Source organism: Muntiacus reevesi, chromosome 7 (assembly GCF_963930625.1).
Source record: "Muntiacus reevesi chromosome 7, mMunRee1.1, whole genome shotgun sequence".
Lineage (NCBI taxonomy): Eukaryota > Metazoa > Chordata > Mammalia > Artiodactyla > Cervidae > Muntiacus > Muntiacus reevesi.
Window position 1 is genome coordinate 75,983,322 of NC_089255.1, and position 20,999 is coordinate 76,004,320.

General features: G+C 36.9%; 1 protein-coding gene across 2 annotated transcripts in view; it reads left to right on the forward strand.

The window, feature by feature from the left end:
* Positions 1 to 19,836, forward strand: part of GPHN (gephyrin) — a 526,040-nt gene extending 506,204 nt beyond the window's left edge. For both annotated transcript variants that reach the window (XM_065940959.1, XM_065940958.1), the window contains 5 exons: positions 1,619 to 1,692; positions 6,054 to 6,118; positions 9,386 to 9,489; positions 17,659 to 17,755; positions 18,832 to 19,836. In XM_065940959.1, coding sequence (XP_065797031.1) covers positions 1,619 to 1,692; positions 6,054 to 6,118; positions 9,386 to 9,489; positions 17,659 to 17,755; positions 18,832 to 18,965 — 474 coding nt within the window. In that variant the 3' untranslated portion in view covers positions 18,966 to 19,836. The remainder of the gene's footprint in view (positions 1 to 1,618; positions 1,693 to 6,053; positions 6,119 to 9,385; positions 9,490 to 17,658; positions 17,756 to 18,831) is intronic.
* Positions 19,837 to 20,999: the final 1,163 nt, after the last annotated feature.

Here is a 20,999-nt window from a genome sequence, read left to right on the forward strand (position 1 = left end):
AAAAATTGTCATTCTAGATTTTAAAAAACAACAAATTGTATGGTGCTTATAAGAGACCCACCTTAAATATAAGAACACAGCTACTTGAAAGTAAGAGATCAGAAAAAAGTTATAGAACAGCTAGGTGGCTGTCTTGATATCAGAGAAAATTAAGGTAAAAAGGCTTACTAGATATTAAGAGGAGGGACACTTCCTATTCCTGAATTTACATGGATCAGTTCATCAAGAAAATTCTGAATTATTTCATCTAATAATGTAATCTAAAAATAATCATGAATCAGTAATCAATCTACTGTCCAGCCCTGGGAATTCAGGGGAGATTTGAATTTTGAATTCTCTATTTTGAGAATAGAGAGATCTGGGCAGAAGAAAGGGTATTCCAGACAAAAGGGAGAATATTTTCAAAGATTTGAGGCAAGAAAGTATGAAAACTGACAACAGTATAGACTTGCAGGAATGTTGAGAGAGATTGAGGAAGAGGAATGGGGCTGGTGGGAAACAGATTGCCTGATAAGAGCAATGATTGGCAAAAGGAGGCTAGAAAATATCAGTATAAGAATCCTAACTATGATCATTTAAAAGATGAGACTTATTGCTGGAGACCATGGAGTTATTGAAGTGTTACATAGTGATTTGATCAGATTTGTCTCTCTCACGACTGTCGGGGGAATGAATTGGAGAATTGGCAGAGAGACCTATTTCAGTAATTCAGGTGAGATGATGTTGGCTGAGGCTGTAGAGATGGAGAGAAGGAAATAGTTTTTAAAAATAAAGTGTCTCATAACTTGTGAAATACTTAATATTTTAGTAGGATACTAGACTCTCTTGAATTAGTGAGCAGGAAACTCAGTAACAGAAGTTGTATTACCTTGGGGAAATTTTTTGAACTGCTATTTTTCTCTTTATATCTATAAAACCAACTACAAGGCACTGTTGCCTTTCCTTTCCGAAGATCAGGTTTTGTTGGTTTGCTCTGGGTTGATCATAACCTTAGGTTGGTTATGTTTGTAGTCGCAGAATATGAAGTTGGAGCAATTAAATGCGCTTGACTTTCTGTTTAGAGCTCCCTCCCTAAGTTTTTAGTTGACTTATTTAGACTCAATAATCTTGGGTGAATGTCCAAGTCTCTCCTCAAGGAATGCACATTAGTTCAAGCTCATTAAGGAGAACAGCATGGGATGCATACACGTGGCTTCTCTGCCCAAGCACAACTTCTTAAGCCATATTTATTAACATCCTTTCTCAGACACAAAATTCTATCCTAAAAGAGAGACAACAGCCTACCAAGTAATAATTTGTATGTTAATGTGGTTATTTGGTTTACTCTCTAACTACTCCTATTGGAACGTTCTTTTTATGAGGGAAGGAACATTGCCTCTTTTGTTCAAGGCTGCATCTCCCTGTATATTGATTGATATTTAGCATACATATATTATACTCGATAAATATTTACTGAATGAATAAATGAATGAGGAATGAAGAAATAGTTGTCATAAATCAACTTCACTAAAATAGGTGTTTCTTTTCATTTCAATCTTATGCTTTTTTTTTCATTTAAAGTCTGAAAGTCTGATATTAAAATGTTTGAAAGTAAAGTGATTATTTTTCATATTTGCAGGACTATCTCAAGCAGGTGCTGGACATTGATCTTCATGCCCAGATCCATTTTGGCAGGGTTTTTATGAAACCAGGGTATGAATATAATCTTGTTATCTAATATATGGGTTGCTTTGGCTTGCTTTGACTAACAAAGTTTTTAAATGCTTTCCTATTACATTTTCTATTATGGATTATTTATTCTAATAAAGGAATGTTACAGTATTAGAGTTCTTTGAAAAAGTATATATCCTATCTAAAATGGGAATTCATCTTCTTTATTAAACACTGAATCTGGTTTAAAATGAAGCAAAGCAACTTTCCAAACCTTTTCTCTTTTTAATTCCCATGTCTAGTTCCTTCCTTTTCTTTTTCGGCTCTTTCTCTCACTTAAAAACATTTTAGTATGGAAATTCTCAAACATACACAAAAGCAGAGAGTATAAGGAAACCCCTTATACCTCATAACCCAGCTTCAGTAACTATCAACATTTCTCCTTAATTGTTTTATCAATCCCTTCCTTCACCTTTTTGTGAGGACAGAGGGTTAGATTATTTTAAAACAAATTCTACACATGGCATTTTAGTATACATCTCAAATATTAATAATAACAACAGCAAAAACAAAAAAAATAATAACAACAGCAGTATTATCTTATATAATCACAATGGTATTATCTCACCTAAAAAAATAATAAGAACACCTGAATATCATCTAATCCCCCGATCATATTTGAAAAGTCTCCCAAATGTCAAGGAAGAGTATGCCTTCTTATATATGTTTTGTTTGAATTAGGATTTGAGTTAGGTCTACTCAATGTGTTTGGTTGTTGACTCTCTATTAAACAAGAACATTTAATACATGCCCCCAATCCCACGTTTTTGGTATGCCGTTGACTTGCTGCAAAAACTGAATCCTTTTTCCTTGTGAATAGGTTTGGCTGACTGCTTCCTTGTGGTGGTGTTTGACTTGTTTCTCTCTCTCTCCAGTGTATTCTATACACTAGAAGTTAGATCTAAAAGTTTGATTAGTTTCAGATTCAGTTTTTTTCTTTGTAAGAATACTTCATGAAAAGTATTTCAAAATGCTTACTACCTCCAAAGAGGAAAGAAAAGTAAACACATACCTAGATCTTGCATATCTCCTAAAAATTAATAATACCCTGAGGAATGGCTGGAGGTTTTGTAATCCATTATAAATCCTCAAAGAATGCAAACATTGGTGTTGATAAAATATTTGTGGCCTTGTCTTTAAGCAATAGCCTGTTCAAACTGCTGCTGCTCTCTAAGTCTCTGATATATAAACATTATAAAAACAGTGTTGAAAGGCCTCAGTGTGTGGGTGAGCATTTCAGCACACCTCCATGCTAACAGGGACAACAGTGATGATGCTTTAGTTCGGGGTTATACTCTGATGGGTGCTCATGTGAACCCTGAGAGTAGAGGTGGGAGCTACCAGTTATTACAAGTGAGCCATAATAGCAGAAATAGCAGAAATTTCTAGAAAGAAGCCTTTTTTAAGTGTCAAACCAGCCCTCCTGATCTCCCTGATTTATTGGGCACCTCATGTCAGTTCTAGACAGAGACTGGGCTTTATATTTAAGTATCAAATTAAGATAACCCCTAAAGCCTTTCCACAATCTAATAGAATTCAGAATTCTTGGTGTTGTATTTCTGTAGTTGCTCAAATATGACCGCCACTGACAGGGCCTTTTTACTATTGAAGCTGTTGGATTGGGATCATTCTTACTAAGAATATTTTGTCTTAAGCAAATATCTTTATGCTATGAGTACAGACAGACCTTTTAAAATTCCTGTCCCCATGGGCAGTACTAATTTGATTAGAATTCAGAGAACATCCCATGAGTATGTCAATGTACTTCTCACTAACTGCAAAAATTGAATTGATTATTTCTCTGCAGTGAGAAAGAAACCGACATTACTTGCCCTCACCTCTAGGGGAGAAATATTTGTGTAATATCTATTATTTAAATTAACCTCAGCACCTATGATATATAATAAGTACTCATTTTATTTTTAATCTGTTATTACCATTCACTTCAGCTATAGGAGTTCATCAGTTCCTACTATTTATTTTCCTCCCTTAAAGTCTGAAAGCTGTTACATTCTGATCTCAAGAGGGAAAAGGAACAACAGGTGTTGAGTTTTAAGGAAATAGCTTTCCAGATCATAAACAGAAACTTCACAGTCTAGCAATAAGACAATCATGATAGCAGTGCACAATTACAAAATGTTTTATTATAATAGAATCTTTTTAAAATGAGTATCTTTAGAGAAATCACAGTACCTGTCTGCAAGATTCAAAAGATGACTTAAATTAGCTTTAAATACATAGAGGGAAGGTGTCATGTATTCCCTCCTCACTCTTAGTATGTGTTTTAGTTTGCTATAAAAAAGTGGTTTAGAACTTTAAATGGGCTTCCTTTAATTGGCCAGAATTTTATACTTGCCTGAAGATAAGAATTTAAAGTAATTGCTACTTAATAGTAGAACAAGAAGAAATATAAAAAGCTGAAGAACAGTTTAGCTTTGCTCTTCCCACATACAGTGCATTCAGAATGCAACTAACCTTTTTCATTTTAGACAAAGAGATACTCAAAAAGCATTTGGAATATTATCAGCCAGATCTACCAATCACGGTTTTTATGGGTCATCTACAGTGAACATAGCTATTGTCAAAATGTACCTTGGAAATTATTTTCATCACACAGTAACAATAATTGCCAAATAACGTATCTATAAAAAGATAAGACAGTCTACTCTTTGTTTTCTAAAATACATCAAAGAATCAGGAAGTAAGCAAAAAAGGCCTCAGTAGCCAAAAATAGATGTTAGGAAACCAATATAGTAACACTTTACAGGTACCCTATGAGAGCCTTATCTAATTATGAACCATAATGTTAGAAAAACCTTGGTTCAAATCTTTGTTTCCCCATTTTATATCTGAGTGATTTTGGCTAAATCGCTTAATCTCTTGAGTCTCATTTTCGTCGTCTATAAAATGGAATAATAATTGTCACCTCATAGGATTTTTGTAAGAATTAAATGAAGTAATGGATATAATGCTTAGATGTTTCTTTAAAAGTGGTAGTTTCTATTATTATTATTATCATTGTTATCATTCTATAAATATAACTATTACTACTCTCTGTTGCCCAAACCTAAGGCCAGCTTTATGGGTCGAAATGATGACAGTCTCACATGAAGGGGACCCCAGAAAAATAAAACACTAGGGGGAGAAAAAGCAGAAGCGAGAACTGTAGAAACACTGCAGCGTATGCTGTCGTGTTACAGTTTAATACTCTGGTAACCCAATATCACTGTATCATAGCAGAGCAGAATTGGTTAATAATGATGGCTGCGATTCATCAAAAATGTTAATGTTCATCGTATTACTGCCAAGGTTATGTGTGAGTGACCCTTTTCTCATTCAGCCCATCAGTGAAAATAGTAAAAAGGAAAACAGTTTGGGTAGTTATTTTAGTTATGTGGAAATTTCAGCATTCCCTAAGAATTTTGCAACATTCAAGTTTCATTTATATAATAAAAATTTTAGCTGAGATTCTGTGTGAAGGGTAGTCGATAGAAAAAAAAAATCACTCTTATTTACCACCTGCCCCCTCCTTGCCACTCACACCCATCTCTACACCCCCGTGATGAGGATTCCTGTCAGACCCGTAAGGAAATATAATTTGAGAATATTTTAAAATTATTATTGCTTTAAGGGCACTCAAAGCCGATGCACTGGGACAACCCAGAGGGATGGGATGGGAGGGAGGTGGGAAGGGTTTCAGGACAGGGGACACACGTACACCCGTGGCTGATTCATGTCACTGTATGGCAGAAACCACCACAATATTGTAAAGTAATCAGGCTCCAATTAAAATAATTAAAAAGTAAATTTAAAAAATTATTATTGCTTTAATTTTGTTCTAGTCATGATATTTTGTTTTGATGTTTCAAAACATTCCCTTCATAGGAGGGAAGCTTTTATGTTTATTGCTGAGTATAGTCTTAAAGGACTGAGAAATACTCATCTTCAACAATAGGCGGTTATCTGATAGACATGTCTTACCAGATAGTCGTCTGATAAAAAGAATGATTGTTACTGGTCAGCAGGAAATAAACGCATTAGAAATTGTTAAACTAAAGGCCTAGAGAAACTGGGGTTTGGGATACACTTCTTTGGCACTGGCAAGAAGGAAACAAAGTAAACTACAGAAAACCAGCAAGTGCTGGTTAAAAACAGAAGATGCTAAAAACAAATTAATTTAATTGTGCTTCACTGCAGGTTATAAAGGTTTAAAGGAGAGTCAACAGGAAAGTATTTTTAGAGAGTAAGTGATCTGTATAAGAACCACATAACAAGAAAACTGCAGTGTTTAATTTACTCATTGCTTAGCAGTCGCTAACAAATATCCTCTATTCTTCCTCTAGCCTGCCAACAACATTTGCAACTTTGGATATTGATGGTGTAAGAAAAATAATCTTTGCACTACCAGGTAAGAATAACTTGAATACTTTCTTTTGCTTTTTCTGGAAAAATAACCAAAATCTTTTTGTGCCCCAGGTGACCAGTCCCCTATCAGAGCACATGATTTGGAATCTGAAAGACCTGGGCTCAAGCCCCAGCTTTGCATATTGTATTACCTTGAACAAATCACTTGATCTCTCTGAGGCTGTTTCTTCATCTATAAAATGGGGCAAATATATGCTTCATAGGCCTTGTGCAAAAGTCAAATTAGATAGTACCTTTCAAAGCACAATTCAGACCCTAAGATGATAAGCGTTACCTGTTACTACATCTTTCTGGGGCACGTACAGGACACTGGTCAAAGTTAACAGCATAATCATCTCCCGCAACTAGAGTATTGTGCTCAAAGGGCCTTGAATCACCCCTGCAAATACTAGAACAACAACAACAAAAGAAATACAACATTGCATTACTTGTTATTTTTTCAGCTTCTAAAATTATCCTCTGATCTGTAAGCAATGTTCCAGTCTCTATTTTTTGGCATAGATTCCTTCAGAAAATAACCTACTTATTCCTTTCAGATGTACAAGTCTGGTGGCTTTGGGTTGCTTATTTGCTTTTTTATAGTTAATAAATCTCAAAATAGAGATAGAAAAGGCAGGCAAAAAATTTTAGAACTTTAAAAACATTTTTAAAGCCCCTTATCTATAAGCATAAAAGAGGTTTGATTTCTGTCATATTAAGAGAGAGGACATGTAAGTAAAGTTTTAGTTCTCAAAATTTATCTGTGGTATAAGACTCCTTAAGTCCTTTAATATATCCCTAGATACTCTGAACACCCTTATATAGAGAAAGGATAACCTCTTTCTAGCTTCATTTTGCTTAGAAGAGACTGTTTATGTTGTCTACAGAAGATATGACTTGACCCACGAAGTATGTTTTAGTGGGAGCTTGTTTTGCCATTACTAACAAAGTGTTGTTTATCTGCCAAAGAAGTTACAGTTAAATAACCTGCTTTTCAGATTGCTCCTCTGAGATTTTCTATGCTCAGCCTGAAGGTACCAAAAGAGGGCAGCAACAATTCGCATGTTCTGATTGTAAAACCAGCAAAGTGGTTCTTTTTACAAGGATTTGAAAACTCAGAATTGGATTTTGCTTATTTAAAGTGCTTCATTTAAAGCCATTACTAATCTTGATAAGTTCTAAAGCAGTTTAAAAGCCTTGTGTATCTACTTGTTCTTTTTTTTTTTACTTTTTCTAGTAACATGTGTTCACTGTAAAACATTAGAAAATAACTTAGATAAGCAATAAGAAATGTTATCCATAATCTCCCTCACCCAAAATAACCACTATTTTCAAATTTTTGGTATTGGTTCTTCCAGTCTCTTTTTTTTTTTTTTACATCGAGTAATTCATTTTTTATAGAGTAATTTTATCAAGCAGTAGCATTACAGGAATACTGTAATCATTGTTGAGCTTTTTTTCTTTTTTTTTTTCCTCCTTTTTTTTTTGCTTTTCCAGGAAAATTTCCATCTGTTTACATTTTGATTCAAGAATAAAGCAGTTAATTGTCCCTAGGAGTCTGCTATCCTGTGGAATAACTCAGAAAAAACAACAGTTTTTTTGTGTCACTCATCACTTTACAACTTTAAAAAGATCTCTTTTTAACTGCTTTTGTAGGTAGAAGAAAATTAAACGTATGGTTTTAGCTAGTAATCGGCCAAACCAGCCATTGCCTTTTATTTTGATGATGAAATTAGCATCACATAAGCAGGCCAAGGGAATCTAAAAGTACAAGCTATTCCCTACCCCCACTATATATATATACACACACACACACACAGAGTCACATATCACTGTGTAAAAGTATTAGTAAAATTATAATTTTAGAACCAACAGGGATATTGAGACTTATATCATCCAAACTTTTTATTTTGTGATTAAGTAAAGTTAGACCCAGAAGGGTTTGGAACTCTTGCCAGGGTCACGCAGCTTTGTTAGTTAACAATACCACACAAGAAACTAAATCTGTTATTCTCAGCTCAATCATTTTTTCATAGCTCACCTTACCTGCCTTTGAAGTACATGACACACCCAGATTTCTTCTTGGAGAGGTACAATTGAATTCCTCAAATTTTTCTTCTAACTGTAAAAGAACTTGGCATTTGTATTATTCTGCTCAAGCTGCCAAAGCAGAATATCACCAACTGGGTAGCTTAAACAACAGAAATTTATTTTCTCACAGTTGTGGAGACTAGAAGTCTAATCTCAAGGCGCCAGCTCAGTTGGTTTTTGTTGAGATCTTTCTCCCTTGCTTGCAAGTGGCCACTTTCTCCCAATGCCTCCACATGACCTTTTCTTCTGTGTACACGCCTCATGTTTGTTTTTCTTTTTATGAGGACACCCGTCCTATTGGATTAGAACCTTACCCTTACAACCTCATTGAACTTCGCATGCATGCTAAGTTGCTTTAGTTGTGTCCAACTGTTTGTGACCCTATGGACTATAGCCCACCAGGCTCCATTTGTCCATGGGATTCTCCAGGCAAGAGTACTGGAGTGGGTTCCCATGTCCTTCTCCAGGAGATCTTCCCTACCCAGGGATTGAACCTGTGTCTCTTACCTCTCCTGCATTGGCAGGTGGGTTCTTTACCACTGGCACCACCTGGGAAGCCCATTTAACTTAGCTATTTAACTAAAGCCCATTTAACTAAAGATAAACTTCTTTAACAGTCCTATCTCCAAATACAGTCACATTGGAGGGTTAAGACTTCAACATAAGAATTTGAGGGAAACATAATTCAGTTCCTAACAGTATTCAGCTTCAAATCCTTCACATTTTAAATCATTTAGTTTTATATTTTTTAATTTAAAGAAATTTCTGAGTAGGGAGGATTATGGATAAATTTCTTTATGCTTATCCTATTTGCTAATATTTTTTTGCACTGAGTATGTGTTACTATGTAATTTTATGCCATTTTAAAAATAGCCAAGTCCAAACTGATTAGTAAGGGCATCAGTGTACGGCTCTCAGGAAAGCAAAAATAAATGGTGTTCAGCAGCTTCTGTGCATCAGAAGTCTGCGTTTCACTGGTAGATCCAAATGTTTACACACTCTGTGCCATTTGGTTGAGTCTAGCTCTATTCTGGCATCCTTTCGGATTCAAGGTGCTTCAAAAGAGGAAGGCTAGTGGTTAGTCACTTCATTCCCTTTGATAGCTGAAGGTATTGACAGTCATGATTTTCTGGCAGATTTCTGTGTGTGTACTATAAATAACTGCTTGGTTGACTTCCAGGGAATCCTGTGTCAGCCGTGGTCACCTGCAATCTCTTTGTTGTGCCTGCACTGAGAAAGATGCAAGGCATCTTGGATCCTCGGCCAACCATCATCAAAGCCAGGGTAACGTTTTCTAATGACCAGAAACCAAAACTGAAGCCTGATAACAAATAAGGATACGACTTTTTAACTGCCCCAAACTAACATCTAGAATTTTATATTGTTGTTATTCGGTCACTCAGCCACGTCCTACTCTGTGCGACCCTCTGCAGCACACCAGGCTTCCCTGTCCTTCACCATCTCCCAGGACGTGCTCAAACTCATGTCCATTGAGGCAGTTTTGAGGGAAAATGTGATTATATTCCTCTCTTTATGATAGAAAACAAAGGGAAAGGAGTCCCCTTTATTCCCTTCCCACATTATTCCACGACTCCTAAAGGGAATAATTTTCTTCAGCTAGAAGTTCATTTAGGAATGGATACGTAATGACAAAATGGTCAATAGAACACTAAACTAATACTAAACCCTACGGAAAGAGGGATAAAAATTCCCTTTTCCCTAGGTAAACTTACAGAGAATAGCAATTTATTTGATCACTTTTTCTGTGACCCCACTGATCAATTTTAAACAGTTGAGAAAAAGACAATCAAAGGACCAGAAAGAGACTCTAGTGAAACAGAAGGAAAAGGTGACCATATTGTTTGGAAAAGGACTACCAAGACTGAGGAGTTAGACCTGCAGTAAAAGTCACTCAGAAATTACAGTCCCCTTCTCACCACACTAACTTCAGCTTGATTTACTACTAGTCAACTAACTATGTAATATGGTTTCTGTGTGACTAGTGAACAATTTTCCTGGCAATTTAAACTAATACTCAGCCAGTGCTTTTCTTTAAGATTTACTGAGGTATAATTTATACACACAAATTGCACATATTTAATGTAGACATTTTGAAAAATTTGGATAAACACAAACACCCATGATACCATCACCACAGTCAAGGTACTAAACAACGTCCATCACCTCCAGAAATCCCCTTGTGTTCTTTGATTTGTTTGTTTCATGGTAAGAGCATTTAATGTGAAAACTATCCTCTTAAAGTGTTTTAAAATGCACAGTACCACATAACTATAGGTCATATACTGTGCAGCAGATGCCTTAGAACTAATTCGCCTTGCATAACTGAAACTGTATATCCATTGAGCAACAATCTCCCATTTCCTCCATCCCTCAGCTCCTGACAACCACTGTTCTATCCTTCGCCTCTGTGAGTCTCACTATTTTAGATATTTCCTGTAAGTGGAATCTGGCAGTACTTTTGTAACTAGCTTATTTCACTTGGTATGATGTCCTCTAGGAATATCCATGTTGCCTCATGGGAAACAGTATGGAGTTTCCTCAAAACTTAAAACTACCATATGATCCAACAATCTCACTTTTGGATATATGTCCAAAAGAATTGAAATCAGGATCTCAAAGAGATATTTGCACCCCACCATCTGTTGTAGCATTGTCCTCTATCACAAAGATAAGGAAGCAACCAAATTTCAAACAACAGATGAATAGATAAGGAAAATGATGTATATGTGTACAATGGAACATTATTCAGCTTTTAAAAAAGATTAGTCATTGATCATCACACGATATAATTGAATGCCTGTTTATGTGAGAATATTATGGCCTATAGACTGATTTAAAACAGATATTGAAAATGATAGAACTGTCTATGATTTATAAGAAGTGTAAGCCAGTTTTATTATTACCAGGAGATGAAAATTATAACTAGATTATAGAAACTTTGGGAAAATGAAGTTGAAACTGATCTGTACCAGCATGCATAAGAATTTTAATGTTACGTGATAAATTTCAGATGATCTAAAAGAAAAAAAAAATTTTTCAGATGATTTGTGGGGCAAATGAGCTCAAGCCCCTCTCTTTTAGACTAATGAAATCAGTGCTTGTAACTTCTCTGTACTTTTAAGAGTTAGTGTCAAGCTCCTTTAAAACCACTCTTTGGAAGCTTTGACAGGACTCAAACAGAGTCCAGGCCCTCAAAATCAGCCAGGGCCTAGAGCATGTCACCTGGGGCCTCCACTCAAATAGACTCCCCTTTTGTCATCTGTTTTCTCAGAAACTCTCTTCTCCAGTACGTGCAGCAATTAGTCCAACCTCTCCCCCGAGTCTCCTGGAGCTTTCACCTTCCCATATTATCACAAGCAAACATTCCAAACACGTTCAGGTTTTGGCAGTTGTCTAAAAGTCTTCTTTTGTGCCTGACCTCTTTGCATCAGTTGCTTTATTTCCATAATTCTTGATAATTTTATTTTTGCTTCAGCTGCTCACATGCCTGTCCTTTTCAATGCTGTGAAGTGCTCCATCTCAAAACTCACCAACTCTGGTATACAGTTCAAGAACAATGATGTTACCTACCAGTAGATATAAAAGAATTTAAACACCTCACCCTTTTTCCTCAGTCCATAAGCCCCTTCTGGCTTCAACCCTTTTTCTCACTCAGCCTAAATCCTATAGTGAATCACTTCCACTTTTTCTAACACCCTCAATTTTTTTTTTTTTTTGCCTTTCCTTCCTTCTACTACAATCACTCTAAGAATCCACAAAGTTGAATCAGTTTTCCCTTTTTTGTCCTTCACTTTTATTCCCAGGGCACTGAGTACAACTGGAGAAGAGTGTACATCTGTTCGAGTTATCACTTCCAATTTACAAATCTCAGGAGGGGCCAAAATTACCCTTGAAGAACCTTGGTATATCTTGTGGATCAGCTTTCTCCATTCCTTACTCCAGCCTTCCAGATCTTCACCATTCTCCTAACGTCCCTTCCACTGTCCGCATCCCCTGTGTTTTGTAGCCAAATGAGCCTGATTTGAATAATGGCACCAACATTTGATGGTTTCTCTTCCTCTAATCTTGCTTCCTTTTAAATCCCTTTTCTATCTAACTAATCATTGTCAGCACCTCCAATTAAAATTCTTCAATGCTTCCCATGACCCCAGGGTTAAATTCACACACTCAAGTGAGCATAGGAGGCCCTCCATCCCAAGGCCTGTTTTCCCTCCAGTGTTACCTGCTTCCCATCCTGCATTCTGACCATGCCAAGCTTTTTACTCCCTCAGGATGAGCATGAGATCACCTTCCTAGGAGGTTCTCCCCTAATCACCACCTTCTCTTTTCTCAGCTTAAAAAATTCCTTAATCATAAGACTCGGGCATCATCATGCCCTCTTGAATCCTTTCCCAGTGTCCCTAAGAACGCTGATTATTTACTTCTTTGTGCCCTTTTATACCATATAAATGGCTCCATAACAACATTATTACACTATAGTTAGAACTGGACATGGAACAACAGGCTGGTTCCAAATAGGAAAAGGAGTACATCTAAGCTGTATATATTATCACCCTGCTTATTTAACTTATATGCAGAATACATCATGAGAAACGCTGGGCTGGAAGAAGCACAAGCTGGAATCAAGATTGCCGGGAAAAATATCAATAACCTCAGATAGGCAGATGACACCACCCTTATGGCAGAAAGTGAAGAGGACCTAAAAAGCCTCTTGATGAAAGTGAAAGAGGAGAGTATAAAAGTTGGCTTAAAGCTCAACATTCAGAAAACTAAGATCATGGCATCTGGTCCCATCACTTCATGGGAAATAGATGGGGAAACAGCAGAAACAGTGACAGACTTTATTTTGGGGGCTCCAAAATTACTGCAGATGGTGATTGAAGCCATGAAATTAAAAGACAATTACTCCTTGGAAGGAAAGTTATGACCAACCTAGACAGCATATTAAAAAGCAGAGACATTACTTTGCCAACAAAGGTCTGTCTAGTTAAGGCTATGGTTTTTCCAGCGGTCATGTATGGATGTGAGAGTTGGACTGTAAAGAAAGCTGAGCGCCAAAGAATTGATGCTTTTGAACTGTGGTGTTGGAGAAGACTCTTGAGAGTCCCTTGGACTGCAAGGAGATCCAACCAGTCCATCCTAAAGGAGATCAGTCCTGGCTGTCCATTGGAAGGACTGATGCTGAAACTGAAACTCCAGTATTTTGGCCACCTCATGCGAAGAGTTTACTCATTGGAAAAGACCCTGATGCTGGGAGGGATGGGGGGCAGGAGGAGAAGGGGATGACAGAAGATGAGATGACTGGATGGCATCACCGACTTGATGGACATGAGTTTGAATAAACTCTAGGAGTTGGTGATGGACAGGGAGGCCTGGCGTGCTGCGATTCTTGGGGTCGCAAAGAGTTGGACACGACTGAGCGACTGAACTGAACTGAACTGATGCTAGATAATTCTTCGAGGTTACTTCTCTAAAAGATGAACAGGACAAAGAGGAAAGACAAAATATTCTCCCCTTTTTTAGTTAACAAATTTTGTTTTTTATAGCACATCCAGGTTCACAGCAAAATTAAGCAGAAAGTACAAAGTGTTCCTGTATTAATTTTCCTCCCTGCCCCATACACACACACAATCTCCCTGACTGTTGACATCCTGTACCACAGTGGTACATTTGTTACAATCAGTGAACCTACAGTGACACATTCATTATCCCCCAAAGTCTGTAGTCTACATTAGGGCTCACTCTTGCTGTTGTGTATTCCATTGGTCTTGAAAAATGTACAATTACATGTATTGACCCCTGGGTTGGGAAGATCACCTGGAGGAGGGCATAACAACCCACTCCAGTATTCTTGCCTAGAGAATCCTATGGACAGAGGAGTCTGGCAGGCTACAGTCCATAGGGTCACAGTCAGACACGACTGAGTGACTTAGCACATATCATGCACCATTGTAGTGTCATACACTTTCACAACCCAAAAACCCTCTGCACTCTGCCTGTTCATTCCTCCCTCCCTACTAACCCTTGGTCTTTTTACTGTCTCCATAGTTTTGCCTTTTCCAGAAGATCATATTTTTGGAATCATGCAGTATGTAACCTTTTCAAACTGTCTTCTTTCACATAGTAATATGAATTAAGTTCCCTTCATGACTTTTCATGGCTAGATAGCTCATTTCTTTTTAGCACAGAATAATATTCCTTTCTCTGGATATGCCACCGTTTATCCACTCACCTACTGAAGGGCATCTTTGTTGCTTTCAATTTGGGCAATTATGAATAAAGCTGCTAAACATATTTGTGTGCAAGTTTTTGTATGAACATAAACTTTCAGTTCACTTGGGTAAATACTAAGTTAAGGAATCTGATTACTAGGTTGTATGATAAGATATACCTAGTTTTGTAAGAAATGCCAAAATGTCTTCCAAAGTAGCTGTACCATTTTGCATTCCTGCCCCAGTGATGAGTCCCTGTTCTTCCACATTCTCAACAGGATTTGGTGTGGCCAGTGTTTTGGATTTTTGGCCTTTCTAGTAGATATCTTGTGATATCTCATTGTTTTAATTTGCAGTTCCCTGTATGATGTTGAAGATTTTTCATATGCCTACTTCTCATATATGTATCTTCACTGATATAGTGCTCAGTTCTTTTGCCCAGTTTTTAATTGGATTGTTCATGTTCTTACTGTTGAGTTTTAAGAATTGTTTTTTATTTTGGATAACAGGTCTTTATCAGGCATGCTTTGTACAAGTGTTTTCTCCCAGTCTGTGGCTTTTCATCTCACTTCATTGACTTTTCTTTTTTTTCTTTTTCTAAGTCTCTCCATTAGATATTTACATGTAGAGCATACCATATAAGACCACACCAAATAATACAGTGTTATCTCTTGAGTGACTGCTATGTGCCAGAAAAATACTCAAAGGAAGCAGAGGATTCCTAGTCCATAGCTCACTGCCCAATTTTGAATGAGTAGAAAAAAAAGTAAAACATCCACAATTTGCAATGTTCTTCCACCAAAATATATGTGGTACATCATTATTATGTATGTACCATGGTACATCATTATTTTAAGCCCTGATGCTCATAGTAAGTAGGTGCTTTCTTAAGCTAACTGATGTAATATACCAGAACTATAATGTCAGTACAACTAAATATATTAGTGAATAAAGTATTCTGCATTTCAGTAAAATACCACAAAACCCTGATTAGCTTCATCTCTTGCTACAAGAGGAACAGCTCTTTGTGAGGCTGTGAAAAAAATTCATTCACTTCAAAATGATGTAGTTCTTGTTTATTAAATTAGCATAAATATACTCCTTTAAAACAAACAATCCCGTTTTGTAGATGAACAAACAGGTATGGGGAAGCAAAATAACTTTCCAGTTCAGCATACCAGTTAACAGTCAGGCTGGGAGTAGAACCTGGGTGCTGGTATCTTCACAGTCTAGTATCTGCTGCACTGCACTGCAGTGAGCCAGTCAGCGCCATTGCTGGGGAGAAGCTTAAACATGTAGCAAATGACATGACCATGTGATAGTTCTTATGGCTTAGAACTGGAAAACACACATACCCATGGGGAGAGGTTGAAAGACAGAGATATTTTTGTCCTCAGGTAAGCACAGAATAAATTAGGAACAGGGGCAAGTTATCTCCCACAGTAGATACGAAATAGGGTATAAACATAAGTAATATCACATGAGAGTTGAGTGTGATTTAATTAAGGAGAAACACCCTTTAATTGAATGTTAGTCTCGATTCCAGAGAGAAAGCCTAATTAGAATAATTGTTGTTGTTCAGTCACTCAGTCATGCGTGACCCTTTGCAACCCCATGGACTGCAGCACACCAGGCCTCCCTGTCCATCCCCATTTCCCGGAGCTTGCTCAAACTCATGTCCATTGAGTCAGTTTGCCATCCAACTATCTCATCCTCTTCTTCTATCTTTCTTTTCTGCCTTCTATCTTTCCCAGCATCAGGATCTTTTCTAATTAGTCACGTCAGGTAGCCAAAGTATTGGAGCTTCAGCTTCAGCATCAGTCCTTTCAATGAATATTCAGGATTGATTTCCTTTAGGATGGACTGGTTTGATCTCCTTGCAGCCCAAGGGACTCTCAAGAGTCTTCTCCAACACCACAGTTCAGAAGCATCAATTTTTCTGCACTCAGATTTCTTTATGGTTCAAATCTCACATCCATATGTGACTACTGGAAAAACCATAGCTTTGACTATATGAACCTTTGTTGGCAAAGTAATGTCTCTGCTTTTTAATACACTGTGAAATATTACTCATTCATAAAAAAAATGGAATAACACCATTTGCAGCAACATGGATAAGCCTATAGATTATCATACTGAGTGAAGTAAGTCAAACAGAGAAAGACAAATATCATGATATCACTTATGTGTGGAGTCTAAAAAAAGTACAGATGAACTTACCTACAAAACATAAATAGACTTACAGATATAGGAAACAAGCTTATGTTTACCAGGGAGTAAGGAGGTTGTGTTGTTGTTGTTTAGTTGCTAAGTTGTATCCACCTCTTCTGCGACCTCTATCCGTGGGATTTCCCAGGCAAGAATACGGCGTGAGTTGCCACTTCCTTCTGCAAGGAATCTTCCCAGCCCAGGGATCAAACCCACATCTCCTGCCTTGGCAGGCAGGTTCTTTACCAGTGAACCACCAGGGAAGCCCACCAGAGAGTAAGGATAGGGAAGGGATAAACTGGAAGATTAGGGTGACCTACACACACCAGTATGTATCTAGTATATATAAGATAGATAACTAATAGGGACCTACTGTATAGCACAGGGAACTCTACTCCATACTCTGTAATGGCCTGCATGGAAATAAATCTAAAAATGAGTCTATATGTGTGCAACTGGTTTGTTTTGTTTTACACCTGAAACTAACACAACATTATAAATCAGCTGTACTCCAATGAAAATCTAAAAAATGAAAGAAAGTAACTGTCCCTTTTATATTTAAGTATATGAATGAGTTGCTAAATTAGCACTGCAGTAAATCTGTTTACTGGATGCATGGATGGATAGATGGAAAAAGGGATGGGGAGATAAATGTATACTGAGCTTGTTTGTTGAGGTCTACCTCCTTTACTTTCAGTGTTAAAATATCTGCCTTAATTTCTCAATTCATAGGTCAAATTAGACTTCAAAAGTAGATTTTGTGTTTTTCATCTACCGTTTTCCCTACTGCAAATACCAACTTCTTAGCCTCCTTTTCTGTTTTTATCAGAGCAACCCAACCTCTGGACTTCCTATATTAAGAACATAAGGTGGCAGTGGTGGAGACAGCAGAATGCCAGGATATTTCCCTGTCCATTGTACTCTTTGCATGACCACCACCACCCTATAGTTTTGAGAGATGATCAAGTTTAAGAGTGATTGAGTTTGTTTTCCTTTCCTCTATTTTCTTTAGTTATCATGTGATGTAAAGCTGGATCCTCGTCCGGAATACCATCGGTGTATACTGACTTGGCATCACCAAGAACCACTCCCTTGGGCACAGAGTACAGGTTAGTCCTTCACACCTGCAGGTATCTCTTTGCACCCCTTCTGTTAAAAGACAAATTTATGTGTAACCACCTTCCTTGAGTATGCCTAACTTTGTAATTATTGTACATTTTCCCTTCTGAGAGAGTAGATGTTAAGTTATTCCTAAACAGTGAGACATAACAGGGCAAGAGTAAAGAAGACTAATTATTGTTTAGTTATGCCTTGGAACTGTATCTCTAGACAAACGTTTGAAATACAAATCTAGAAGTACAGAAGATTTTTATCTGTTTGTTCAACCAGTAAATTCTAAGCATAACTTTGGTTTTAGGAAAAGGAGGGGACTGTGACTATGCCATGCTGAAATGTGACATTAAAACCCAATTAGAGTGTGATTCTCTCTAAGGACTCGGAAATCAACTTGGATAATTGAGTTCTGTAGTTACCTGATATAGACTTTAAATTTTTATCCCCAACTTCTCTAGTCATATTTTACCTGACTTTTGATGCAATTCCAGAAAAAATTTAAACAAAGATCCTACTAAGTGCAAATATCAGTTAGCACAGTGAGTAAGTATGTGGGCTTTGCCATCAGAGATTGCTTGCAAATTGGCCACCAACTAGTTAGTAGGACCATAGGCAAGTTACCTAACCTCTTTTGTGGTGTCGAGAATTAAATAAAGTAGTTGAGTAAAATGCCTACCACCTTGTCTGGTACTTAAGTAAATACAAAATAAATGGTAGCCACTGCTGTTATTATCATACTTATTTTAATAGGTTTTAAAAACCTCTCTTTTAGACACACATCACACGTTACCCTGAATTGAGAAATTCAATGGCATTTTCCATAGCGCTGTAAAATTTTGGTTTCATTCTCTCAAACAATAATTTTTAATGTTTATTTTTTAAAGTTCAGTGAGAAGATAGTAGGATACAGTAGCTAGGTCACCTGAAAAAGATACTGGGAAGTCTGATCATCTTTCTTCCTCTTGAAGACCTGTGTTTCTGTTCATCGGTTTTTATTTTGAGAAGAACTACAAGGGCTCCACGTGCATACTCTGTGATGCTGCTGCCGCTGTAATAAGGTATTTCCTCCTAGGTAATCAGATGAGCAGCCGTCTGATGAGCATGCGCAGCGCCAACGGATTATTGATGCTTCCTCCAAAGACAGAGCAGTACGTGGAGCTCCACAAGGGCGAGGTGGTGGACGTCATGGTCATCGGACGGCTATGATGGTCACCAGTGGGAGAAAGCTTTGATGCATGTCCACATATCATTGACTGTATCCTGTAATATGCAACGGCACAGCTAGTTTTTCTGATTTGGATAAAAGTTGATCTGTATAGTCAACATCTTGAACTATATTTCAAAAGAATTTAAATACCTTTTAAAGAAAAAACACCTAAAAATAAATCTTAACAGACAACTCTATTCTGATTATATCAAAGCAAATTTTTCCTTTCTTGCAAATTGCTTTGTGTGTTCAATGCTAGGTCTGATAGCGATAGCTTTTAGTAGACAGCAGTAGGTGCCTGCAGAACTTGTGTTTTTCTCATCTTTAAAATACAACTACTTATGCTCTTAAATCAAGGCTGTCTGCTTATTTATACTAGCGTAGGCAACACTTGGATTTCCCTTCTTAGTATGCTTCATAACTGCTTTACAGAGAGCTTCCGCTTGTTCTTGATCATGTATCGTGTTTATGTGCACAGTGCCAAGCAAAGAGTGACTGGGTGGCGGCCCTGCCCTGCCTCCAGGAGAGCCATCCCTGCAGAGCGTCGGGGGAGGAGCAGCTCTCATCCCAGTAGCCTCGTGGCACAGTACTCTTGGGCAGTAACTGGATACCTTTTATTTGAACAAACAAACTGGGGGGGAAAATGCTTCCTTAAGTGCTGACAGCCTTTTTAACCAATACATTTAAAATTGTACAGAACAAAAAATAAAATCAAAGACTGATCTTGTACAGATATTAGTGTTACCAGCATTCATGTGGAAATCAAGAGCAAAGAAAAAACAATGTTAAACAACTCTGTACCATAACATTTTCTGTAATGATACTGAAACTTAATGAATAAAAAAAAAAATCCTTGGTCATTATTTAAAATCCATTGTGTTGGCCTTGTTATTTAGAAAAAGAGAGAGAAGATAATCATGCCATTCCGATGGGGTGCTGCTTGGATAAAAGCAATAGTTAAGATGGCTTAGCAAGGTGAAGTGGTATAAAGTAGTTTTTTTTAAATATAGGGTAGTCTATATTTTACTGTAGCATTGTGCAAAGATAGACTAGAAAGTAGGAAAGAATCTGCAGTTGGTCTGGTCTTCCAAGCCATAGCTGGAGAAACTCAGTTTTTCTTTCAGATGTCATAGAAACACGTCAAACATCTACAGTTTTTTGGAATAGGAGGGTAAATAAGTAATGAACCATAAAATTGCCAATGAGTACCTGGACTTTTTTTTATCATGATCAGAAGTAAGAAATGGGAAAAATCTATATGACCACAGAAAATACAACAATTAAAATATATGCTGTCCACAATGGCTTCTTTAACAAAAACTTAAGGGCACTTTTCAAACAGTGGTAACCCAGAACATTAATATACTGTAGAGTATAGTTAGTAAGCCAAACAATAAACATTGGTTTACTAGTAAACAAGAAGCTAAATGATGGTGATGAATAAAGTCAAGTTGTGAACAATAAATATTTGATACTGATACTTGATATTTCCAAAGTTGAAAATAAAATGTTCTATATTTTAAATGTATATTTTCAATTTAAAAATATAAGGTTAATTGAGGTCAAATGAAAACCCATGCAAAGATTTCTTTACCTACATTCATCCAAGAAACATCTATGAAGCATATACTGTGTGCTTGAGTATAAGGTCCAGCATGCTATTACTATTTACAAGGATGAATAGGGATAAAGCTGACATTATAATCCATCGAGAAAAATTTTAAAACGTGCAACTAAGCATAATATTTGACATGTTTGATATTTCATAGTACAGGATAGAATTGTAGAATGTGATTAATGCTGTTAATATAGTTCAGATTTAAAGAGTTGGAGGTGTTCAGATGGGAACCTTTTTAAGATAAGATTTCAAGGGGTAAGAAATTTTAGTGGGTCTTGAAGGAAAGGTAGAATTTTAAAGGTGATAATGCAGAAAGAGGGTATTCCAGAAATAGAATTATGTATAATTAATAATAATGTTTATTTTTATTACAAAATGTAAGACCCACAAGGACAATGATTTTTGTTTGTTTTGT